Source organism: Petaurus breviceps, unplaced genomic scaffold, assembly GCF_028583685.1.
Source record: "Petaurus breviceps papuanus isolate PSGF00001 unplaced genomic scaffold, PetGlider_PUasm1.0 38, whole genome shotgun sequence".
Lineage (NCBI taxonomy): Eukaryota > Metazoa > Chordata > Mammalia > Diprotodontia > Petauridae > Petaurus > Petaurus breviceps.
The window spans coordinates 85,644,376-85,666,259 of NW_027186304.1; the positions used below are offsets into that span (position 1 = coordinate 85,644,376).

The 21,884-nt window shown below is 36.4% G+C and overlaps 1 protein-coding gene across 1 annotated transcript in view; it reads right to left on the minus strand.

The window, feature by feature from the left end:
• Positions 1-8,607: 8,607 nt before the first annotated feature.
• UBE2W (ubiquitin conjugating enzyme E2 W) overlaps positions 8,608-21,884 on the minus strand; it is an 89,512-nt gene continuing 76,235 nt past the window's right edge. Inside the window, exon 7 of the mRNA XM_069100131.1 lies at positions 8,608-12,162. Coding sequence (XP_068956232.1) covers positions 12,149-12,162 — 14 coding nt within the window. The 3' untranslated portion in view covers positions 8,608-12,148. The remainder of the gene's footprint in view (positions 12,163-21,884) is intronic.

Here is a 21,884-nt window from a genome sequence, read left to right on the forward strand (position 1 = left end):
CCACATGTGGCCTCGAGACTGCAGGTTCCCTACCCGAGTTAGGGGATGTCAACCCCAAGCATGAGAAGACTTTCCCCAGAGGAATGGGCAGATGAGATCAGTTTTTTCCAATATCCATGAAAGCAGCTGAAGCAGGCACTGTGGAGCTCTTAGAGCTTGGTCAGACAGGGAAGACACCAAGGTCGTCCTTTGCATCCTGGGCCATGGCCAGCCATCCCAACTTTTTTCCTGCCACAGAACTTCAGTGACTCTGGAAGAGAGTGAGGCTGATGATTTTGTATAACTCTGCCTCACTTAAATCCAATTCACAGGCAAGTTAAGACATCACATAAGATGTCATTGGGCCTCTTTAAAAATGGACTAACAGGGACGGCCAGGTAGCACAGCGAGTAAGAGCACCGGCTCCAGTGTTGAGAAGACCAGGAGATCGAATCCCGGGCTCAGACACTCAGCACCCACCCAGAAACACCTGGCCGTGTAACCTTGAGCAATTGCTTAGGGGCGGCCAGCTGGCTCAGCGAGTAAGAGCACCGGCTCCAGTGTTGGGATGACCCGGATCAAATCCGGGCTCAGATACTCAGCACCACACCCAGAAATAACTGGCCGTGTAACCTTGACAAGTTACTTAACCCCAATTGCTTTAAAAAAAAAAAAAAAAAGAAAAAAATGGACTAACAGCAGCAGGGGTTCTTTCTAAAAGACTGTCTTTTGCCTTTCTTTGTACTTTTTGTGCTTATCACAAAGTTTGGCACATTGTAGGCACTTAATAGGTGCCTATAGACTGGCTAAAATTGTGTTTTGTCAAAAGTTTTTTTCTGAATCTATTGAGATCGCATAATTTGTTTTTAGTATTGCCATAAGTATGTACGTGTGTATATAAAATATAAATTATATTCCTGATATTGAGCTAATTGTGCATTCCTGGAAATAATCTAAACCTGGTCATAGTGTATAATCTTATGGTGTATTGTTGTAGCCTCTTTGATAATATTTTATTTTAAAATTGCATTAGAATTTTTAAAGTTATTGGTCTACAACTTTTTGTCTCTTTTACCACTTCCTGGTTTATGTTATCAAGACTATATTTAGATCATAGAAGGAATTTAGGAGGATCCATTCTTTTCCTATATTTTCAACCAGGGATATACAGTAGTAGATTTTTTCTTTGTATGATTGAAGAATTTCTTATAAATTTATTTGTTCCTGGAATATTTTTCTTTGAACATTCATTTTTATGGCTTGTTAAATTTCTCTGAGATTGAATTAAATCTGTCTTTCTTGTTCTGTTAATCTGGGCATTTTATTTTTCATAATTATTGATCTATTTCATTTCTCAGATTTTTTTTAGTTTTATTAGTGGACAAGTTTTTATGAATTCTCTATTCTTTATTTTTTCATTTTTGATAGTGGAAATCAGATTAGTTAATGGGTTTGTGTTTTTGGTTTGGTTTATTCATCAATTTAAATTTTTTAATTTCAATTTTGTTCATTCAATTTTGTCTCAATTTTCATTTTTGATGCTGAGCTGGCATTTTTAAATTAGTTTTTTTCGAATTTTTTTAGTTGTATATCCAATTAGCATTTTATTTCTCTTTTGTTAATTAAAGTATTGAGAGATATGTTTCCCTAAGAACTGCTTTAGTAGCATTCCATAAATTCTGGTATTGTTCTCCAATTGTCATCACTTTGGGGGGGGGCAATTATTTAATATATGTATGATTGCCCCTGTATCTCAATTATTCCTTAGGATTGAGTTTAGTCTCCAATTATTTTTTTAATCCTTTCTCCAGAGGTCCTTTGTTGAAAATAATTTTTATTGTATTATGGTCAATTTCTACAAAAGATTCTATACACAGCCGAAAAAATATGTACATTTCCTTCTATTACCATTTAGCAATTATCAGAGCTCTATTATATCTAACTTCTTTCTTGTTTATCTTTTGGCCACATTTGTGAAGGTTTGAAATGTGATACAGTGAGATCTCCATCTATTATAATTTTACTCTTAATTTCTTCCTAGAAATTGATTTATTCCTACAAGATAGGATTGCTCAGGACAGCTAGGTGGCACAGTGAATAGAGTACCAGCCCTGGAGTCAGGAGGACCTGAATTCAAATCTGGCCTCAGACACTTAATACTTACTAGTCGTGTGACCTCAGGCAAGTCACTTAACCCCAATTGCCCAGCCTTCCCCTCTCCAAAAAGAAAAAAAAAAGAGTAGGATTGCTACTCTTGGGGTGTTTTTATTCATCTTTAGCAGAACAGATTTTACTCTTGCCATATATTTCAACTCTGTATGAATCTGTTTGAACTGTCTTTCTTGTAATCAACATATTGTTGGATTCTGCTTTTTTACCCATATTTTGACCGTTCTAGTTTTTGGCTGGTTGGTTCTGGGTCTAACAAAATTAAAGATTAGACATATTCTCCATTTCCCAATAACTTTCAAAACCACCCTCCCCAGGAGGAATTATGTTCCACAGATAGAACAATAACAACTATCTCTACAGACCAGGAAGTCTAATAAAGTAAGAGCTTTATGAATAGTGGAGAATGATTAATTCCTAATCCCATCACTCAGCACCTCTTTTTTCTGCTATCTTCCATACTCTCTCTGGCAGGACACCTAATCTGACTCACTGGCTTATGCTCTGGGAACCATTCAGCAATTTCCGCACTGCTGCAGTTTCTAGTAAAACACCTTGCCTCTGCTCTCACCCTCCAAATCTGTGGCAACAGAGGACTTCAAATCTGCCCAGCCATTATGCAGATGAGATGGTACAAGATGTGACCATGCTCTTCCTTGGGTGGGGATGCTCAGCCAGAGAACTAAAGATCCAAGAGAACTAGAGCAGGATGGAAGAATGTAGGACTGAACCAGAAAGAAAAAGGGACAGTAGTCAGCTCAGCCTCCAGTTCTGGCCCCCCCCACAACACACTGGGTTGAGAACTGAAACCAATGAAGTGAATTCTCCAAAATTGGAGAAGGCTAAGATAGCCTTGACATCCAGTCCCCAGAGGTAAACCTACAATTAAAGGGAAAGGTATCAGAAAGTGAGTGATGGGTGTCAGGAGAAAAAATACTAAAATCTCAAAAGATCTCAGAAGCTGAGTCTAGAACATAAACAGGTAAGTCAATAGGAAAAACACTAAAATCAGAAGGGAAGATATCTATTAAGACAACAAAAAATCTGCAAATATCTCTAAATAAATATTGTAAGGCAAAATAAATTGAACCCTGAAACAGAACCCTGTAGATTCTCGAAACAGCACGGAACTGCCATAGCAGGATGTTCCAAAATAGTTCAAGAAATAAACCAGAATCTTAAAGGAGCTAAAAACAAAACAAATGGCAGAATTTATGACCTGCACATAAGAAATAATTAGAACAGAAAAAAACTTGAATCCAGGTGAAGTCTCCACAAAAAATCAAAAGTGAGAACTACTAGGAATATGAATATATTGAAATGAAGGAAAATCTAGAAGGAAAAAAAGCAAAATGCAGTAACATTTTTTTAAAACCACAAGATCTTTATACAAGCAAAAGACTTTGATAGCAGAGACAAAAAGTGCAAGGACAACTTAAGGATGATAAGCCTCCCAGAAGAACATAACAAGTCAAAAAATCTTCAAATCATAATGCAGGAAATAATATTAGAAAATAGCCCAGAAATTCTCACTACCGAGAAAAAAATCACCAATTGAAGGAATCCATAGATTGCCTCCAGAAAAAAAGGAAAAAGAAACCCAAAACCCAAATGCAAAAAGTGGTTAAATTTAACAATTCAAATGACAACAATTTCTGCAACAGACTAGAAGACCTTGAAATATACAGTAGAGGAAATGTGAATAGGACAAGACTATTATACACCCACCAGGATCTGTGGAAAGGAGTGGAATATTTTGAAAAGCAAAGAAGCTCAAATGCAACCCAAATTACATGCACTGCTAATTTAAGCCTACTAATCAAAGAGAGAAAAAGAATATTAAGAAAAGAATTTAAAGTATTCCTACAAAAAAATGAGATTGAACTTGCAAAATTCTCAAGCAACAGAAACACAAGAAAGTAGAACTGTGCAAAGACATAAATTACACTATCTATAAAAATTGAGAGGAAAAAATTTTAAAAAGGAAAAATACCTATTAGTTAGAAAATTATAAAAGCATCATTAAGAGATTTCTTTCTAAAAGTACACAAGGAGATAAAGATGAAAGTATAAGTTACAGATATAGAAGTAATGGTGGAGGAACAGGCCTGAAACACCATGGACTAAAAAGAAACACTACTTCCCCCCTTTTCCAGATGAATCAATGTATTCTGTGGGATTAAACTGAAGAATGTCAAAGTACCTAAAAGGTTGAGAGGGTAATGTTGGATATATACTAATCAAGTCACTGTTAAACAATCAAGGGAAAATAACTCCTGTAGTTACTCTTGTTAGTTTCCAATAGGCTACTGGAAAGTGGGTGAGGTGGCAAGGAGAGGACTCGAAATAGGAAGAGGCACATCTTGACTCAATAGTAGTAGGGAATCCCACTGAAGAACGTTTATATGACGGAATATTCTGTATTGGGGATCTTGCCACTCTAGAGGGATTTAATGCTCAGGGAAACCACTTCCTCTGGTTGCTGTGCCTCCATGGGTAATATCCTGCCTCAAGCAAAGGAAAATTTAGTCTAGTAGGTGCAACCAGCTCCCAGAAGGATTGGAAAGCATGGACATAGAAAAGATCCCATGGAAAATGAGGGGAAATAATCATGGAGCAAGCAGGGGGTAAAATTGAACTACCCAATGTGAGCAACAGAAAAATTTCTATGTGGTAAATGCTTCTATCCTAACTACAACACAAAGGACCCAATACTTGTAAAAGTGAGGAAAAAAAGATAGGAGAGGGAAGGAGCTGAGCTCTACAATGCAAAACTTAGTATGTTAGATGCTTTATTTCCATAAGGTACACAAAGAAAAGGAATATAGTTAAAACCATGAATAAAAAAATAAAAATCTAGAATAGAAAAGACAATTATGAAGATAAAGAAATCATTTTTAGAAAAGTCATGGAAAATGAAAAAAAAATCAAACACAAGTTGAAGTGGAGGGGAGAATTTTAATTAACATGTAACAGTGGGGAAAAAGAAATAACTAAAAGGAAGAAAAAGGAATTATTACTTTATAGGTAAGTTTATCCCATTCATATTTACTGTAGATTAATTGCATATTTCCTTTTTCCTAACATATGTCCCCTTTTTTCTCACTACTTTACAAAGAGGGTAGTGAGATAGGTGTGCTCAACACTTATCCCGAGATTTTTTATTCCTCTTATCCTCATCCCCATCACACATTCAGAAGTTGGACTTTCCCTTATGTCCAAATTCCCAACCTTTTTTGTAACCTCACTCCTGTCTCTCTTTTTCCTAATTATCTCCTATTTAATGTCTAACCAAAATCTTTTGAGTATGGGCATGTGTTCAACTGTCCTTTGGTCATGTCAGACAAAAGTTAGATTAATGTGCAGGCTACTCCCTCTATCTTTCCTGTTTGAAGCCTTCCCTCACACTCCATGTGAGATAAAGGTCCACCACGTATCTCCCTTTTTTCTTCCCTATTGATGCCTGCACCAAAGGGGTGTGAGGTTGTGGATGATAATCATAGAAGGGACCTTAAACGTCAAAAGTCCAACTCCCTCATTTTTATGTTAGGAATCTCAGGTCCAGAGGTGGTGATTTGTCAAGGGTCACAGAGGTGGGATCTGAAACATAATTCAAACCCAGGTATTCTTGACTCCAAGTCCAACAACTATTGACTACACAATACTTCTTGATGCTAACAAAAGGAGAATGAAGAGCAGTCAGACAAGCAGGAGGAAAATCAAGATAGAACTGATGGGAAAACTCAGAGAATATTGAGAAGGTAGTCCAGTGCCAAATGCTGCAGTGTATTCAGGATGACTGAGAAAAGGCTATTGAATTTGGTAATTAAGAGATCATTGCTAACTTTGGAGAGAACAATTTCAGTTGAGTTCTAAGATTTAGAAGAGAGTGAGAGGATATGAAATGGAAGCAACAAATTTTCCTAGAATTTCCTATGAGAAAAGTTAGATACAGGACAATAGTTGGAAGAGAATTTACTAAGGATGGGGAAAACTTGGACATGTTTGTAGGTAGCAGGGAAAGAAGTAATAAGAACAGATTGAAAATAAAGGAAAGAGGATTACCTATTGGAGAAGACAGGGGAGGATAGGATTAAGAATGCATGTGGGTTTGGTGAGAAATCTGTGAGACTAGGTAATATAGAAAAAGTTCATTGATTCTTTTCTTCTTAGTAGAGAGATGTATGTCAACTTCAGGTATGAGTGAGTTAGAATGAAGAAAGATGACAAGTTTTGGAACAGCAGCAGCAGTGGTTAAGTGTTACAGAGAAACAATTAGGGAAGAGTAAAAAAAGGCTGTTTTCTTGCACTGAAGTTCCAGCTGAAATAAGCCAACAAATCTGTAACGAATACAGTAAGTTCTATTCTTATGTAGTTAACATATAAACCTTAAATAAAAAAAAATTTAAAACAGCATTCTAGATTCTAGGTTTTATATGTGTATTTTAGAAAGTAAGTTTATATGCCCATGACATGGAGAGGCATTTCTTTCTTCACTACCAATTGCAAGGATTAAGGTGTCTATTCTTATCAGTATTGGTTTCACCAATTCAAAACTTTAATCTAGAAATTTCAATATACACAGTACATGCATATATATACATACATACACACATATATGTATATACACAATGAGAGGTCAATAAATGAAATAAATCTATACATCATGAAGTTTTTTAAACAAGACTATAAAAAGCAAAGATTAATTGTAATTAATTACTATATGAGTGAATCCATTTTATTTCAGACCCAGTATATATTTAATCAGCTGTCAAATATTTAATCTCATTCCTAATTTAGACAACTCAATTTAACCTATGAACCAGAGTTTTTATATTTTGTGGTTACTCTACAAAATTCTTTAGTTGGCTCAGTTTATGATTCTGGTGCTGGGCCAGGAAACACCCCTCAGTTCATGCAGATCCAGGAGAACCTGACAAATGTCATCATATGAAGGTGGAAGACAGTGGGATCTGAAACAAGGTTTTGACAGCATTTGATTATTTTTACAGAGACGGGCCATGCTCCCAGAACAAATGTGTATTTAGACACAGAGTTAGGGTAGCTCTACCTACTCCAGCCCTCTGGTGGGGCTTGAAAAATACAATATTCAAGCCACAGTATTGCACTAGGGGAGTGGCAGAAAGTGTATTGGAAAGTATTAAATCTGTCATTAGACACATGACCTTCAAAAATTAAATTATTTATTATTATATAACAAAGGGAAATAAATGAAATTAGATAAGGCACTAGGGCAGCTAGATGGTAGACAGAATACCAGGCCTGGAGTTAGGAGCTCCTCTCTCCTGAGATGAAATCTGGCTTCAGACATATACTGTTGTGAACCTGGGCAAGTCACTTAACCCTGTGCCTATTTTCTCACCTATAAGATGAGCTAGAGAAGGAAATGGCAAAGCACTCCAGTATCTTTGACAAGAAAACCCCAAATAGGATTATGAAGAGTTGGACATGACTGAAAATGACTGAACAAGCATAAAAGGCACTGCCACATCCTCATTGAGCTTACATACAAATATGCTACAGAAAAACACAAGAGCATAAGGGGTACAAATGACTCGAGTTTAAGAGTTTGGGACGTGTAAGGGCAAGCCATTTACATGTGTAGGAATGTTTCCTCATCTGTAAAATGAGAAGCTTGGAACATATCTTAAGATATATTCCAAGTGTCAAATTACTATGATCATAAATGCACATATAATGTGTTAACAGGGTTGGTTCAAAGTTTCATAGGATTACAGATCTTGAGATAGAAAGGAACCTGGAGAACATCACATCTAAATCCTTTATTTTAAAGTGGAAACTGGCAGAGAGATTAACTTTCCCAGGATGATGAAGCCAGTAAGTGCCTGAAGCATAATTTGAACCCAAGTCTTCTTAACTCTAAGTCCAACATTCTACATCAATCCTATGCCATCTACTCATGAGAGAAACTAAGGCTGTCATTCACAGGCTATTATCATTTTACACATGATTCTAACAAGTTCAATTATCTGGACCTCATAGCTGATTTGAAGGGGGGAAACTAAGAGTATAAAGAGTCCAGAGCAGCAAGATGTGACAATTTGGGAAGACACATAAAACTTACAAAAAAAGAGGATATAAACTCAAATAGCAATGCAGCCTGAAGCCACTTTAGTATAGAGTCAAACAAGCCTATAAAAAATTGAGGGGACTATAAGAGTTACAACTTAGTAATCAATTGGGATGAATATGAACAAGCATAAATAAGAAAAAATTAAATTATGGGTGGGTTTCATTTATCAGAAAAATTCATTTAAATTACACTCTTCATTTCCCAATACCTGATAAATGTTGTGTAAAGGAAATCCAAACTGTCTAATATTGAATTTCTAGCATTCAGAGGTGGTGAAAGTAAACTAAAATCCAATAAAAACTGAAGTCAAGAAATATAAGCAGCAGGAATCATAAAAACTTAGGACTAGTGACACTGAATTCTTTATTTAAAACAGATTAAACAAACATTACCTCTCCTTAGCTCTTCTATTTTTAGCAAGAAATTCCAACAATTTTTCATTTTTGGAAACAGATGTTTAAAGTTGAATATCAGCAACAAGTTGTAATAAAAGTGTACATGAACAGTGACAGTCTGCTTCCAAATAACTTCAATGATTCCATCATCTTTGGTGTGGTTTAGGAGCAATTATGCAGCCATTGGGTCCCTATTTTAGAATCTGAAGAGTATGTGCCCAATATAGGCATCTGACCTTTGGAAATATTTTGTTGTAGGTATAAAAAACCCAGAGAATTACTCATGAAATATTCTAGTTATTATTCTTTGTGCCAAATATTGATCTATTTGAGACAATGGAAGACATTTCCCCCCAAATGAATTTACAGCATACTTAAGATCTCAGCCTTTTCTTCTAGAAGAAGTAGCTTTCTATACTCTTTGATATAAAAGGTCCTTTAGTTGCAAAAATTAGATCCTTATAGAACAGCCCCAAAATATACTAAAAAATTTTTCTTTCCTGGGAAGGTGAACACAACCCCTCACCCTTTACCATCTAATAGCAATAATGCCTATTTGACATATTTAAAATGCTTTTTGAAAGGGCACCATGCTCATGATATAAGCATGCATAAATAATGTATAAGCTGAAAGTAGCACTAGCTAAGTATTTGGCAATCTAGAAGAATGTTCCAAAAAATACATATGCTAAATATGAAAGTATTATTTCTACAGGCTTGTGCAACAAATAGTGCCTTTATCTTGGAGTAGATGTAGAAAGGGGAGGGAAACACATTCTTTAACATTATATACATTTTCTTGGTATTCTGGTTACAGCATCTGGATGTGAACTTTCCAAATAATGGGCAATTAAATTATTAACATTAGTAGCTATTATTTTCCACCACAAAACAATCAATTATTTATCCCTAGTTTAGGACAGTGATGTAAATAAACCAGTTCATTTCATAATACAGCAAATACAAAATATTTGTGAAGCCAACTTGTCAACAACCAAATTTGTAAACAAGATGTAAAGAAATTAATGTTTTTGCTCTAAATATTTTTAAATTATGGGGAATAACAAAATTCTAAACCAGATCGCTATATGTTATTTTATGGGTGGCTGGCGTTTGACTAATCTTTAATATTTTACCATATTCTTCTTTCTTTAAACCATAGTTTTCATTTTTGACTGGGTAATTAATACTTTATTTTCCATTTATACTTTAAACCATTCTATGGTGACTATAGATGAAAAAGTATATCTAAACACTGCTTATACCAAAAGGCTACTATGAGCCCATATATTACCTCTCAATCTACAATATAGCAACGCTAAGTCCTTTGGTGAATAATTTCCACAAGAAATATTTCTAACATAGAAGGGACAATCCAGTAGAATGGAAAGATTTGGGGGGAAATGATGGGTCAAGTCACCCAGTACTATAAAGCAGTCGGATAAAATATGAAAATACATAATTTAACTAATTTACAGCTGCAAAATTTTATATTAAAAGTAGTTAAAAACTAAATTATAGTAGCTCCAAAGCATTAAAAATAGTTGGCCCTAAAGAGGCCAACTGGTTGAAGTATTATAAAGATCACTGAGATTTGTGTACATCTAGCTTCACCACACAGTTTTAAGTGTTAAATGAGATCTAAAGCAAACTTTTAATAGAAAAGGTGAGAGTTGCAAACTAGCAGTGTCGCTAAATTAACAGCCATAATCTGGTGGCCATATTTTTTCTTAAAAATCCAACACTTCTACAGCAAAAATATGAGGCCTACCCACCCCTGAGTTCAGCAATTACACTTTTTAAAAGTGTAAATTTTTATGTAATTAACAGTATGTACAATGCTACAAAACATCATTACTGTACACAGATTAAAAACAGTACTTAAAATAACTTTTGCCAATTCTAGATTCAGTTTTTTGGGGGTAATATTTCAATACTTTCAGCTAATTACCTTTTTTTAAAGGTCCAAATTAAGCAAATATTCACCGTAGGATTTATTTTTTCTGAGTGCAACAATAAGGCATTAGTAAAAACATTGTAGTAAAACTGATTTTGCATAAGTGTTAAAGGTAGTTTATAAAATACATCAAGTGCTTTCTTAAAAGAGAACCTAGTTGCAATATCATTAAATTACAATATTGGTGACAATAACTAAACCTATCTTTCAACATTTTTTTTATAGAAAAGTCATCTCAATGCAAAGGCTTCTGAAGAACCACCACCAAAAAAAAAAAAAAAAGAAAAAAAGAAAAACTAGAGCTGTGTAAGACAGACAAGCAAAAAGATCATCTTATACTCTAGTTGTTTAAACTTAAATAAAAATGTCCACACTTTTTTGTCAAAACATTAAGCCTCTGTCAAAAATGTATTTCTTTCTTTACAGTACAGGATTAAAAGACAAGATGGTGCTTACAGACAAAGAAAATGTACAAGAAAATATTTTGACAGAAGTCTCTCAATTAAAATATTGCAACATTCAAACTAGACTTACAATATAACAAAAGAAATGAGACCGCAAACAAAATGGTGTATGGATTTTTCAAACACATAAATAAATGAAATATTGTGAAGGCAGCAGGGCTCATGCTGATGGCTAGCAGGAAGTAACAGAGTATAATCTACTTGGAAAAAGCTTTTAATGTACAAATGATAAGCCCAATCATGGACTGCAGCAATTCAGTGATCACTGCCATTTTTCTTACTTCCAAAATAAAGCCTTGATTAAGCCATTCATACCCTATATTACTCATGTCTTTACTTCAGAGACTGAGTAACTATATACAACAAATGTATTTATTTTCACCATAGGGTAACATATTGTACCTACCTCTCTGCCAATGTCACTCAAAAATCTTTCATGTCAAAACACTCTGACAGCATAGAAACAATTCAATAAATATGCAATGATCTTTCATTAGTCCTTTACAGATACACATGTCAATTCATACTGCTAACCTTAGGATCACAGTGCATAGAATCCAAATATTATATGGTTGGGATGACTTTCAAAGTTATGATGGCTCCTTCAATTTATTTATAATCCCATTATAACTGATAAACTCATTTCATAGGCCCTTTCATGCATTTATCATTTGGTGGCAGGAGTAAAACGTTTCCTGTTAACAACGTTCATTGCCAGCAATGAACGTCTCAAAACTGCCAAGAAATCATTGTTATTGCACAATACATGGGGGCCCTGGACATTTTCCAGAAAACTTTAAAAAATAAAAATAAAAAAATGGAATTATTCTGACATTTCCTGACACCTGCATTAATACTTGTATGACTGATAAAGCATGTCAGTTGCCTGGACTGAACCAGCGATCAACACGTGCCCAGAACGCACACGAGTAAAAATGCAGAAAAAGGAAGTAGTCTTCATTGCCTATAGGTCACTTCCAGTCAAAAGTTAAAGTTCAAAGACTGAATGATCAAAGTGCTCATTTTCTCAGTAGGGCTATCTTCTGCTAGGAGGTTCACAATGGTGGCATCAACATGTATCATCTTAAAGAAAAAAAAGGAGAAAAATATATTAAAAAAGCATGCACAAATATTTATAAAATATTCTAGTAGAGAAATCACTTCATGAGGAAAACTAAATGCCCTTTAAACTTGTAGCCCTGTTTTGATCCTGCCTCTCCAATCAATATGATTTTGCAACAATCTTTAGTTTAAGTCTTGGTTATATTAATTTGACAAATCAAACAGTTACACAAATATTCAAAAAGAAACTTGCTTTGTGTCCTTTGAGAAAAGATAGTATATGCCCAATCAATTTATGGTTTGACATTAATACTTATTCTATATTCTTTAAGTGTGGCCCTTAGACTGAATCCAAACTTCACAGAACATATGCCCTTAATAAAAGGATTTGTTCTGTAAAACTTGGACTCAGTCAAAAGGCTGCACTCAAGGACCTAGAAGGCCACATGTGACCTTGAGGTCACAGGTTCCCCACCCCTGCAAACAAGTGAAATAAAAATCCAAATACCGTGTATTCCTTTTCCATACAAATACACAATTATGAATATGCACAGAACAGGAAAAAATCATGTACCTGTCAAATTATTCATGAAAAAGTGGAAGTTGACCAAATTCAGAATTTATTAACCTTTCTTTAAAAACTTCTCTCGTGGAATGCATAATTTCAGAAAGGGCTGTTTCATTAAAATTTGTGCAGAGTTGAGGTACTATGGGTGTAAAACATTTTAAATATACTATTAAGACTCAGTTATTGTACTGGTTGGTTTTGCCAAACTTCTTTTTTCTCCCTTTTTTTTAGTCTCTGTTACAAGAAGGAGAAATTATGTATACTAAAAAGATATGAAACTAATTTGTTCTCTTCAGTCAAGGTTGTAAAATAGTGTAAGAGTCAATCTAGTCCTATTCCTCTTCATTTATGATCTCCTCAAATAAACTAGCAATACACTGCACTTGGGCTGTACTTCCCCAACTCCCAGTATTTGCATATCACCCTCCTGGAAAGCATTCATTCTCTACCTCACTCATAAATGCTTTACCTGATCCCTTCCTGGCTCAAATCTCTCAAAGCACTTGAGAGAATATATGAATGCTCTTGTCATAACATGTATTTTGTATTAAAATGTATGTACATTCATTTTATCTCCCCTTGCAGTTTGTAAGCTCTTTGAAATCAAGACTTATTTTTTTAATAATTGAAGCATTTAATACAGTGCCTTGCACCAAGGTACTTAAAAGACATTTAATAAATTGAGTTGAGAAGACAGCTATCAGCTGTTGGAGGGGATACATATTTGGAGGATGAAGCTTACATTTAACAGAAATTCCTTCAAAAATAAAACTGAAGTATCTTTGATAACTGGAATTGAACTACTAGTAGTAAGAAAGGATAGGTCAAGCAGAGAATACTAGTTGTAAGAACAAAATGAGATTCTTTAGAGGAAGACAGGCCTAAGACATGAGTTTTTTAGTATAAAGAGGATAAAAGTTATCTCACTGATTCTCCAAAGTCAAAGAATTTTGAATATGAAGGGCCAGAAGGACTGTACCCTACAGACTCTAGACTAAAGGACATTCTTGAAAATTGAAACTATGGTAGACTGTGGGAAGAGGTAATCAATCAGTATGCTTGCCATCTTGGGGTGGGGGGTGGGGGGTAGGGGAGAGATGGGGAAAAAATTTTTAACTCGAAATCTTGTGGAAATGAATGTTGAAAACTAAAAATAAAATAAATTCAAATTTTTGAAAAATATTGAAACCATGGACATTCTGCCTATAATGAATAGTCTACAACATATAGCAGATGTAGTCTAGTTTCACAGTTTAAAACAAATCTCTTATTGCAGTTATTTGTTGGATCAATGAACATATACTGTAGCAGGAAGGAGTTGTCCCCATTAGATTTCAACATGAGTTCACACATCAAATTAAGGTTATCATGGATGATCAGTAATATCTTGAAAGATCCCAATACAGAGATCCAAACTTCTGGTCAGATTAGAATGAGACAAGATTTTTATTTAATTTTGTTTTGGGGTTGTTGCTTTTTTGTTGCTGTTTGTTTTTTGGAGTGAAGGTGGATGGTGAGAAGATATAAGTGATATGAGATATTTTAGATTAGGATCTACCTTTCAGGAAGTAATGGTAGCTTCTACAATCTTGACTTAGTGCCTAAAAGCTAGTGGTAAGATTCAGGGGGTATTCAGTTAAATGAGATTTTAAAAAGCCTTAATGAGATAGAACTTTAGCTTATAGCAAAAAGTAGTGAAAGACTTGCAGCTTAAGAAATCAGATATACTCCTGAGGGAGGTATTTTTGGACCATGGCTTAAAACATAAGAATGATAATCTTTGGGCCAAAGAAAGAATCCCTCTAACAAAGGCTGGCAAGAATTTACTTATAATTTTGCAAATCTAATCCACATGACTTTAATTTGGGAAAAGGTTGGGGAAAGGGGAAAAAACTCTGCCTTACTATATTCACCAAAGTAGATAATATATAGTTAGGGTAGAAATAATAATAGCAGTAGAAAACAAAATCCAAACAAAGAACCCTTAAATACAAACAAAAAATCATGACCTATGACGAAAATAAATCAAGGAGAACTAGAGATACTGCAAAACAAAATTGATTTCAAAGACATCACTGAGACTATTATTGTTTGTTTGAAAGAAAAAAAAAATACCAGGATATGAATGGGGTAGGGTCAGTGTCAGGACTGGAAAAGGCCAAATACCTGGATTTTTCAAAAAAGTGAAAAGAAGAGATGTCCCATATATAGCCTGTATCAAATTGCTCACCATTTTAGAGAGAGGAGAGAGTGAGGGGAGGGAGAAAAATGTGGAATTCAATTTTTAAAAAATAAATGTTAAAAACTGTCTTTACATTTAATTAGAAAAAATATATATTAAAAAAAAAAGAATGTGTGTCTAGTAAATCTAACTGATTCCAGGAGAAATTTTCAAATACATTATTATATTTAAGATATAATGGTACTGAACCATTCAGAAAAACAATAAAAAGAACTAGCTTGGCTTTATTAAGAACAAATAATATTAAGCAAGACCAAGAAAATTTTATACATAGTATATACAATGTACGAGAACAGTAACACCACAATGAAAACTGAATTCTGTGTAATTACATGATCAAGCCTGGCCTAAAGAGAAAAACCACACCTTTGTTTACCCAAGGAATAGCAACTATGAATGTATATAAGGTCCTACTTGGCTATTTGATTAGTTTTGCCTAGCTACTCCCCAACACACCTCCACTCCATTCCCCTACTCCATCTAACATTTTGTTGCTGTTGGTTTAAAAAAAAAAGGGAGAGAAAGGGAGATGGCTCTCTGAGGAAAGATGAAGGAAGGAATACACTTGAAAAAGAAGTATAAAACAAAAGATCAATAAAAACTTATTTTAAAATCCAATTCATGGGGGGCAGCTAGGTGGCGCAGCGAATAGAGCACCAGCCCTGGAATCAGGAGGACCTGAGTTCAAATGTGGCCTCCAACACTTAACTAGCCTTGTGACACTGGGCAAGTCACTTAACCCCAATTGCCCTCCAAAAAGAAAAAAAAAATCCAATTCATGCTAGACTAACCCCTTTTTAAAAAAACAAAAACAAAGTTACTAGACTTGGAGCTCAAAGTGTATGCTTGGATAGAGTCTACCCAGATTTTAGTAAAATAGCTGACAAAGTTTCAGGCTATTCTTCTAAACTCCTGTCATCCCTACTGCCTCCAGGATCAAATATAAAATCCTTCTGTTTGGCTTTTTAGGCCCTTCAAAACCTAGCTCCTTTCTATCTTTCTAACCTTATTCCCCTACACATACTCTATGCATTAGTGACTCTGGCTTCCTTTCTATTCCTCACACACATTTTATCAGTTGAAAATGCAACTCTGTGCATTTTTACTAGCTGTCTTCCATCCTTTTTCCTACCTCCTAACTTCCTGGGCTTCCTTCAAGTCCAGCTAAAATCATATCATCTTCAAGAAGCCTTTTTCAGTACTCAATATTAGTCCTTTTCCTCTAAGATTATCTCCAATTTCTGCTATTCTTTGTTTGACAGTTGTTTGCCTACTCTCCAGCCCTATCTCACACCCCCAGTTGAATTGTGAATTCCCAGAGTGAAAAAACTATTTTTGTGTTTCTTTCTATCTCCAGCACTTAGCACAGTATTTGTCCTTCTCTAGGGTCTAACCTTCTTAAATTTTGACTGAGTATATTCAAATTATCAAACTACCCCATTTGACCCAACATACCTACTACTGGCTAACCCTGGAGACACCAGGCCATGCTTTAGTTTCACATCCTATCTACTCATCTACTCTCTCTCTCTCTACTTATTACTGCTGGGAAAACTTCCTTCTTGCTCCTAATTCACCCCATCTCCCAACCCACTGGCATGTTCCAAAAACCAAAACTCCTTCCAGTCACCATTCCCTACAGATATTGTCTATCCGTAGAATAAGTTTCCAGAAAGGAAAGACTATTTCTTTAAAAAGGAAAAAAAACTTTTTTATCCCTGATACTTAGTATAGTACCTGGCACACAGTAATCCCTTAATAAATGCCTAATGATTTCTTCATTCAAGTCATGACAAACAGGGCAATTCCATTTCTTCCCTATTAAATTTAAAAATTACATAATTTCAGTTTCATATATAATCTTTTTTGTTTTTTGAATAATGGAATGTAAGTGCTGATGACTTCATAATAAAGCTTAAAATTATCTACATGCAAATAACACATTAAGAAATTTGAAAATAGACAGAACCTACAAAATGACACACAGAGAAGCTAACTTCCTGCTGAGGACAGCCCAGCAGGCCAGCAGGAATCGGCCAGCACAGAGCTCTGAAAGCCGAGCCCAGCCCCAAGCTGAGGTTTTAGCTCCAGGGCGGGCCTGACCAAAACCTGTCTGGAGGGACTCCAGATCACCAGCAGCTGTGGCCATTTCCAGAATTATCAACACACTGATGTTAAGGACAAACAGAGAGGTCAGTGCAGTGTGGACTTTGGGACCCAGTAGTTGGGAGTGCATGAGCTTTTGCCCCTGGGGCAAGAAGCTGCTGAGGAGCTGCAGCATAGCTGTGACCAAGTGCCAGCTTCGGCTTCTGGCCTGCAGAGTGTAGGGGGACCAAGCACCAGTCTGAGGGGGTTATCGCTCTTGCTTTAACCTGCTTGGATTTCGATTGCAGTCTAGGGTAGAGGTCCTGGGGTGCGTGTCCAGCTTGCCAAAGCATGTGGAAGCTTCAGAGAGGGCACCCAACTAATACCTCTGGCAGCTGAGAAAATCCCAGTGTTTGTTACAAAGCTCCTCTGTCTGGTAGCAGAGTCCTACTGTGGCAAAAAGCCCAGGGGCCAAGTGACTGAGTGGCGACATGACCAGGCAAAGTAAACTAACCAAATAGAGCAATCCAACATTGGACTCCTATTTTGGGGACAAAAAGGAGCAAAGCATGGAACAGGAGGAAGACAGTGAAGTCAGAACTCCTACACTATATGCTTCCAAGAAAAATACAAGCTGGTTACAGGCCGTAGGGGACATTAAGAAGCAGATAAGAGAAGTGGAGGAAAAACTGGTAAGAGAAATGAGAACGATACAAAAAAATTACGAAATGAGAGTCAACAGCCTGACTGAGGAAAATCACACCTTAAAAAGTAGACTAACTCAAACGGCAAAAGAGGCTCAAAAAGGCAATGAGAAGAATGCCTTAAAAAGCCAAATTTGCCAGATGGAAAAAGAATCTCAAAAGCTCACTAAGGAGAATCATTCCTTCAGAATTAGATTGGAGCAAATGGAAGCTAACGACTTTATGAGAAATCAAGATGCTGCTAAACAGATCCAAACAAATGAAAGAATAGAAGACAATGTGAAATATGTCAATGGAAAAACCACTGACCTAGAAAATAGATCCAGGAGAGATCATTTTAAAATTATTGGACTACCTGAAAGCCATGATCAAAGAAAGAACCTAGAAATCATCCTCCAAGAAATTCTCAAGGAAAACTGCCCTGATGTTTTAGAACCAAAGGGCAAAATAGAGGTTGAAAGAATCTACCTATCACCCCCTGAAAAAGATCCCAAAAAGAAAATTCCTAGGAATATTATAGCCAGGTTCCAAAATTCCCAGATCAAGGAAAGAATATTACAAGCAGGAAGGAAGAAACAATTTGAATATTATGGAAACAACAATCAGGATAACTCAGGATCTGGCAGCTTCTACACTGAGGGATCGAAGGGCTTGGAAAGTGATATTCCGGAGGTCAAATGAGCTGGGATTAAAACCAAGAATCACCTACCCAGAAAAGCTGAGTATCATGTTTCAGGAGAAAATATGGTCATTCAATGAAATATAGGACTTTCAAGCATTCTTGATGAAAAAAACAGAGTTGGAATAGAAAATTTAACATTCAGATACAAGAAGCAAGAGAAGCATGAGAAGGTAAACAGGGAAAAGAAATCATAAGAAACTTATCAAAGTTGAACTATTAACATTCCTACATGGAAAAATGATAATTGTAACTGATGAAACTTTTCTCAGTATGAAAATAGTTGAAGAGAATAGAAATATACATATATATATGTGTCTATATCAGAGGGTATACAGGCATATGAACACATATGTGAATGTGTGTATATATATTTACAGGTATACATAGATAGAGGGCATAGGACCAATTTAATAGGAAGGGATGATACTTAAAAGGTGAAATCAAGAGGTGAGAGAGGAATATAATGAGAGGAGATGGGGAGAGACAGAATGGGGTAAACTATCTCATATAGAAGAGGCAAGGGAAAACGGTTACAATGGAGGGGAAAAATAGGAAGGCAAAAGGGAATGGGTTAACCTTATTCTCATTGAAATTGGCTTGGGGAAGGAATGACATACACACTAAATAGGGTATCTCACCCTACAAGAGAGTAGGGGGGAAGGGGATGAGAGGGGGAATGATGGAAGGGAGGGCAGCCTGTAAGGGAGGGAAGTTAGAAGCACCCACTTTTGAAAAGGGACTGGATCAAAATAGAGAACAGAACAAGTGGGAGGTGGGATAAGAGGGAGGGAAATATAGTCAGTCTATTACAATATATCTACTATGGTAATGTTTTGCATTAGCTACACATGTGCAACCTATACTGAATTGCTTATCTTCCCAGTAAAGATGGGTGACGAGGGAGGAAGGGAATGAATTTGGAATTCAAAGTTTTAAAATCAAATGTTAAAAAAAAATATATATATATATAAATCATTTTTAAATTTTTAAAAAGTTTTAAAATCAAATGTTTAAATAAATATATACACCATTAAAAAAAGAAATTTAAAAATAATTAATGTAAAAAAAGACATCAACAAAAAATTCAAAAATAATAATAAACCATGCCACAAAAGACACATTTCCTTTAACACAGGAGAATGCTGTTGGGACAACATATTTGGATTTCAGCAAGGTATTTATCAATTTTCTTATGAATTTGCTTTGAAAAACAAAAAGAAGGCAGTCCAGTATGGGCCATGCAGGCACAGATGGGGCCCCAGCAAACCCAGAGCAGGCCTCTAAGACAGAATCACTGGCAGCTGAGGTGGTTTCCAGACTTTCTCAAACCACAAACACCAAAGAAACTTAGAAGTTCAATGGGAAAGATCTGTCAGATCTGGGTAAAAGAGGAGCACAGATCAGCCCCGGGGCAGCAGTAGCAATGACAGCAGCAGTTGCTTCTTCCAGAGCTTTCAGCCCACAGAAGGTAAAGGGATTGAACAACTGATCAGAATTACATTACAGTTAGCTCTTTGCTGGCACTGAGGCAGGATTCTGTTGCTTTGCCCATACTTGGATCTGGGCAGCAGCCCTGGGGTGAGGAGCACTGGCATAACAGACCTAGTGGCAGCAGAGGAGAGGGAATCCTTCTTACAGTTCCAGGGCAGAAAAGAGTACTTATGGTCACTCACTGACTAGAGCACAGGCCAGGAGAGGAATCAATACTTCTCCTTAGATCACAGCACCTTAGAAGAACTGAAAATTTACAGGTTGCTAGAGGTATCTCAAAAAGCAGCTGCACAAAAACCCTGAAGCCTAGGACAGTACATCCTTCACACTGGAAGCAGAGTCCTACCTTAACAAAGAGCTAAAAAGCCAAGTAATTGGCTGGGAAAATAAACAGCAGAAAAATACTCAGACTATAGGATCTTACTTTGGTGACAAAGAAGATCAAAAAATACAACCAGAAGAAGACAACAAAGTCAAAGCTCTTACATCCAAAATCTCTAAGAAAAATATGAATTGGTCTAAGACCATGAAAGATCTCAAAAAAGGATTTTGAAAATCAAGTAAGAGATGGAGAGGACAAAATGGGGAAAGAGAATGCTGCAAGAAAATCATGAAAAATGATTCAACAGTTTGCTAAAGGAGACCCCAAAAAATACTGAAGAAAATAACACCCTAAAAAAAAAATGAGACCAAATGGCAAAAGAAGTCCAAAAAGTCAAAGAGGAGAACACCTTAAAAAGTAGAACTGGCCAAATGGAAAAAATTGGCCAAAAAACTCACTGAAAAAAAATAATTTTTTTCTTTTTTTTTTAAGCAATTGGGGTTAAGTAACTTGCTCAAGGTTACACGGCCAGGTGTTTCTGGGTGGGTGCTAAGTGTCTGAGCATGGATTCGATCCTAGGTCATCCCCACTCTGGGGCCGGTGCTCTTACTCACTGTGCTACCTGGCCGCCCCCAAAAAATAATTTCTTAAAAATTAGAATGGAGCAAATGGAAGCTAAAGACTCTATGAGAAATCAAGAAATTATAAAACAAAACAAAAGAATGAAAAAATATAGGAAGACAATGAGAAATGCCTCATTGGAAAAACAACTGACCTGGAAAAAAAGATCCAAGAGAAATAATTTTAAAATTACTGGACTACCTGAAAGCCATGATCAAAAAAAGGGCCTAGATATCATCTTTCAAGAAATTATCTGGGGCAGAGTCAAGATGGCAGAGTAGAAACAGGACTTCTGTGGGGCTCCTGCTCCCACCTTCTACTATTCATGTCAAATATGACTCAAAACAAATGTTGGAGCTACAGAACCCACAAAATGACACAGAGAAGCTACCTCCCACTGCAGACAGCCTGGCAGGCCCACAGGAAGCAGCCAGCGCAGCATATTTGAGAGCCAAGCCCAGCCCTGCGGGAGCCCGAGGTTTAGCCTCAAGGTGGCCACAACCAGCCACAGGCTGGAGGGACTTCAGATCACCAGCAGCTGTGGCGGTTTTGAGAATTATCAACCTTAAGGACAAAGTGAGAGGTCAGAGGACTTTGGGAGTGTGGTCCGGCCTTTGCCTCCTGGGGCAAGAAACTGCTGAGGCGTGGTGCACATGCAGCCACTGCCACATGGCTGCTTCAGACTCTGGGCCTGCAGATTGTAGGGTGACCAAACAATCAGTCTGAGGGGTAATCATTCTTGCTTTAACCTGCTTGGATCTGGATCACTGTCTGGGATGGAGGTCCTGGGGTGTGTGTCCAGTCAGTGTCAGAGCTTGTGGAGGCTTCTGAGAGGGCAGCCAACTAACAGCTCCAGCAACTGAGAAAACCCCAGCGATTTGGGACAAAGCTCCTCACTCTGTTGCAGAGTTCTACTGTGACAAAAAGCTTAAAAGTCAAGTAACTGAGTGGTAAGATGAGCAAACGAGGGAAGCAAGGCAAACACAGCGGTTCAACTTTTAATTCCTTTTTTGGGGACAAAAAGGATC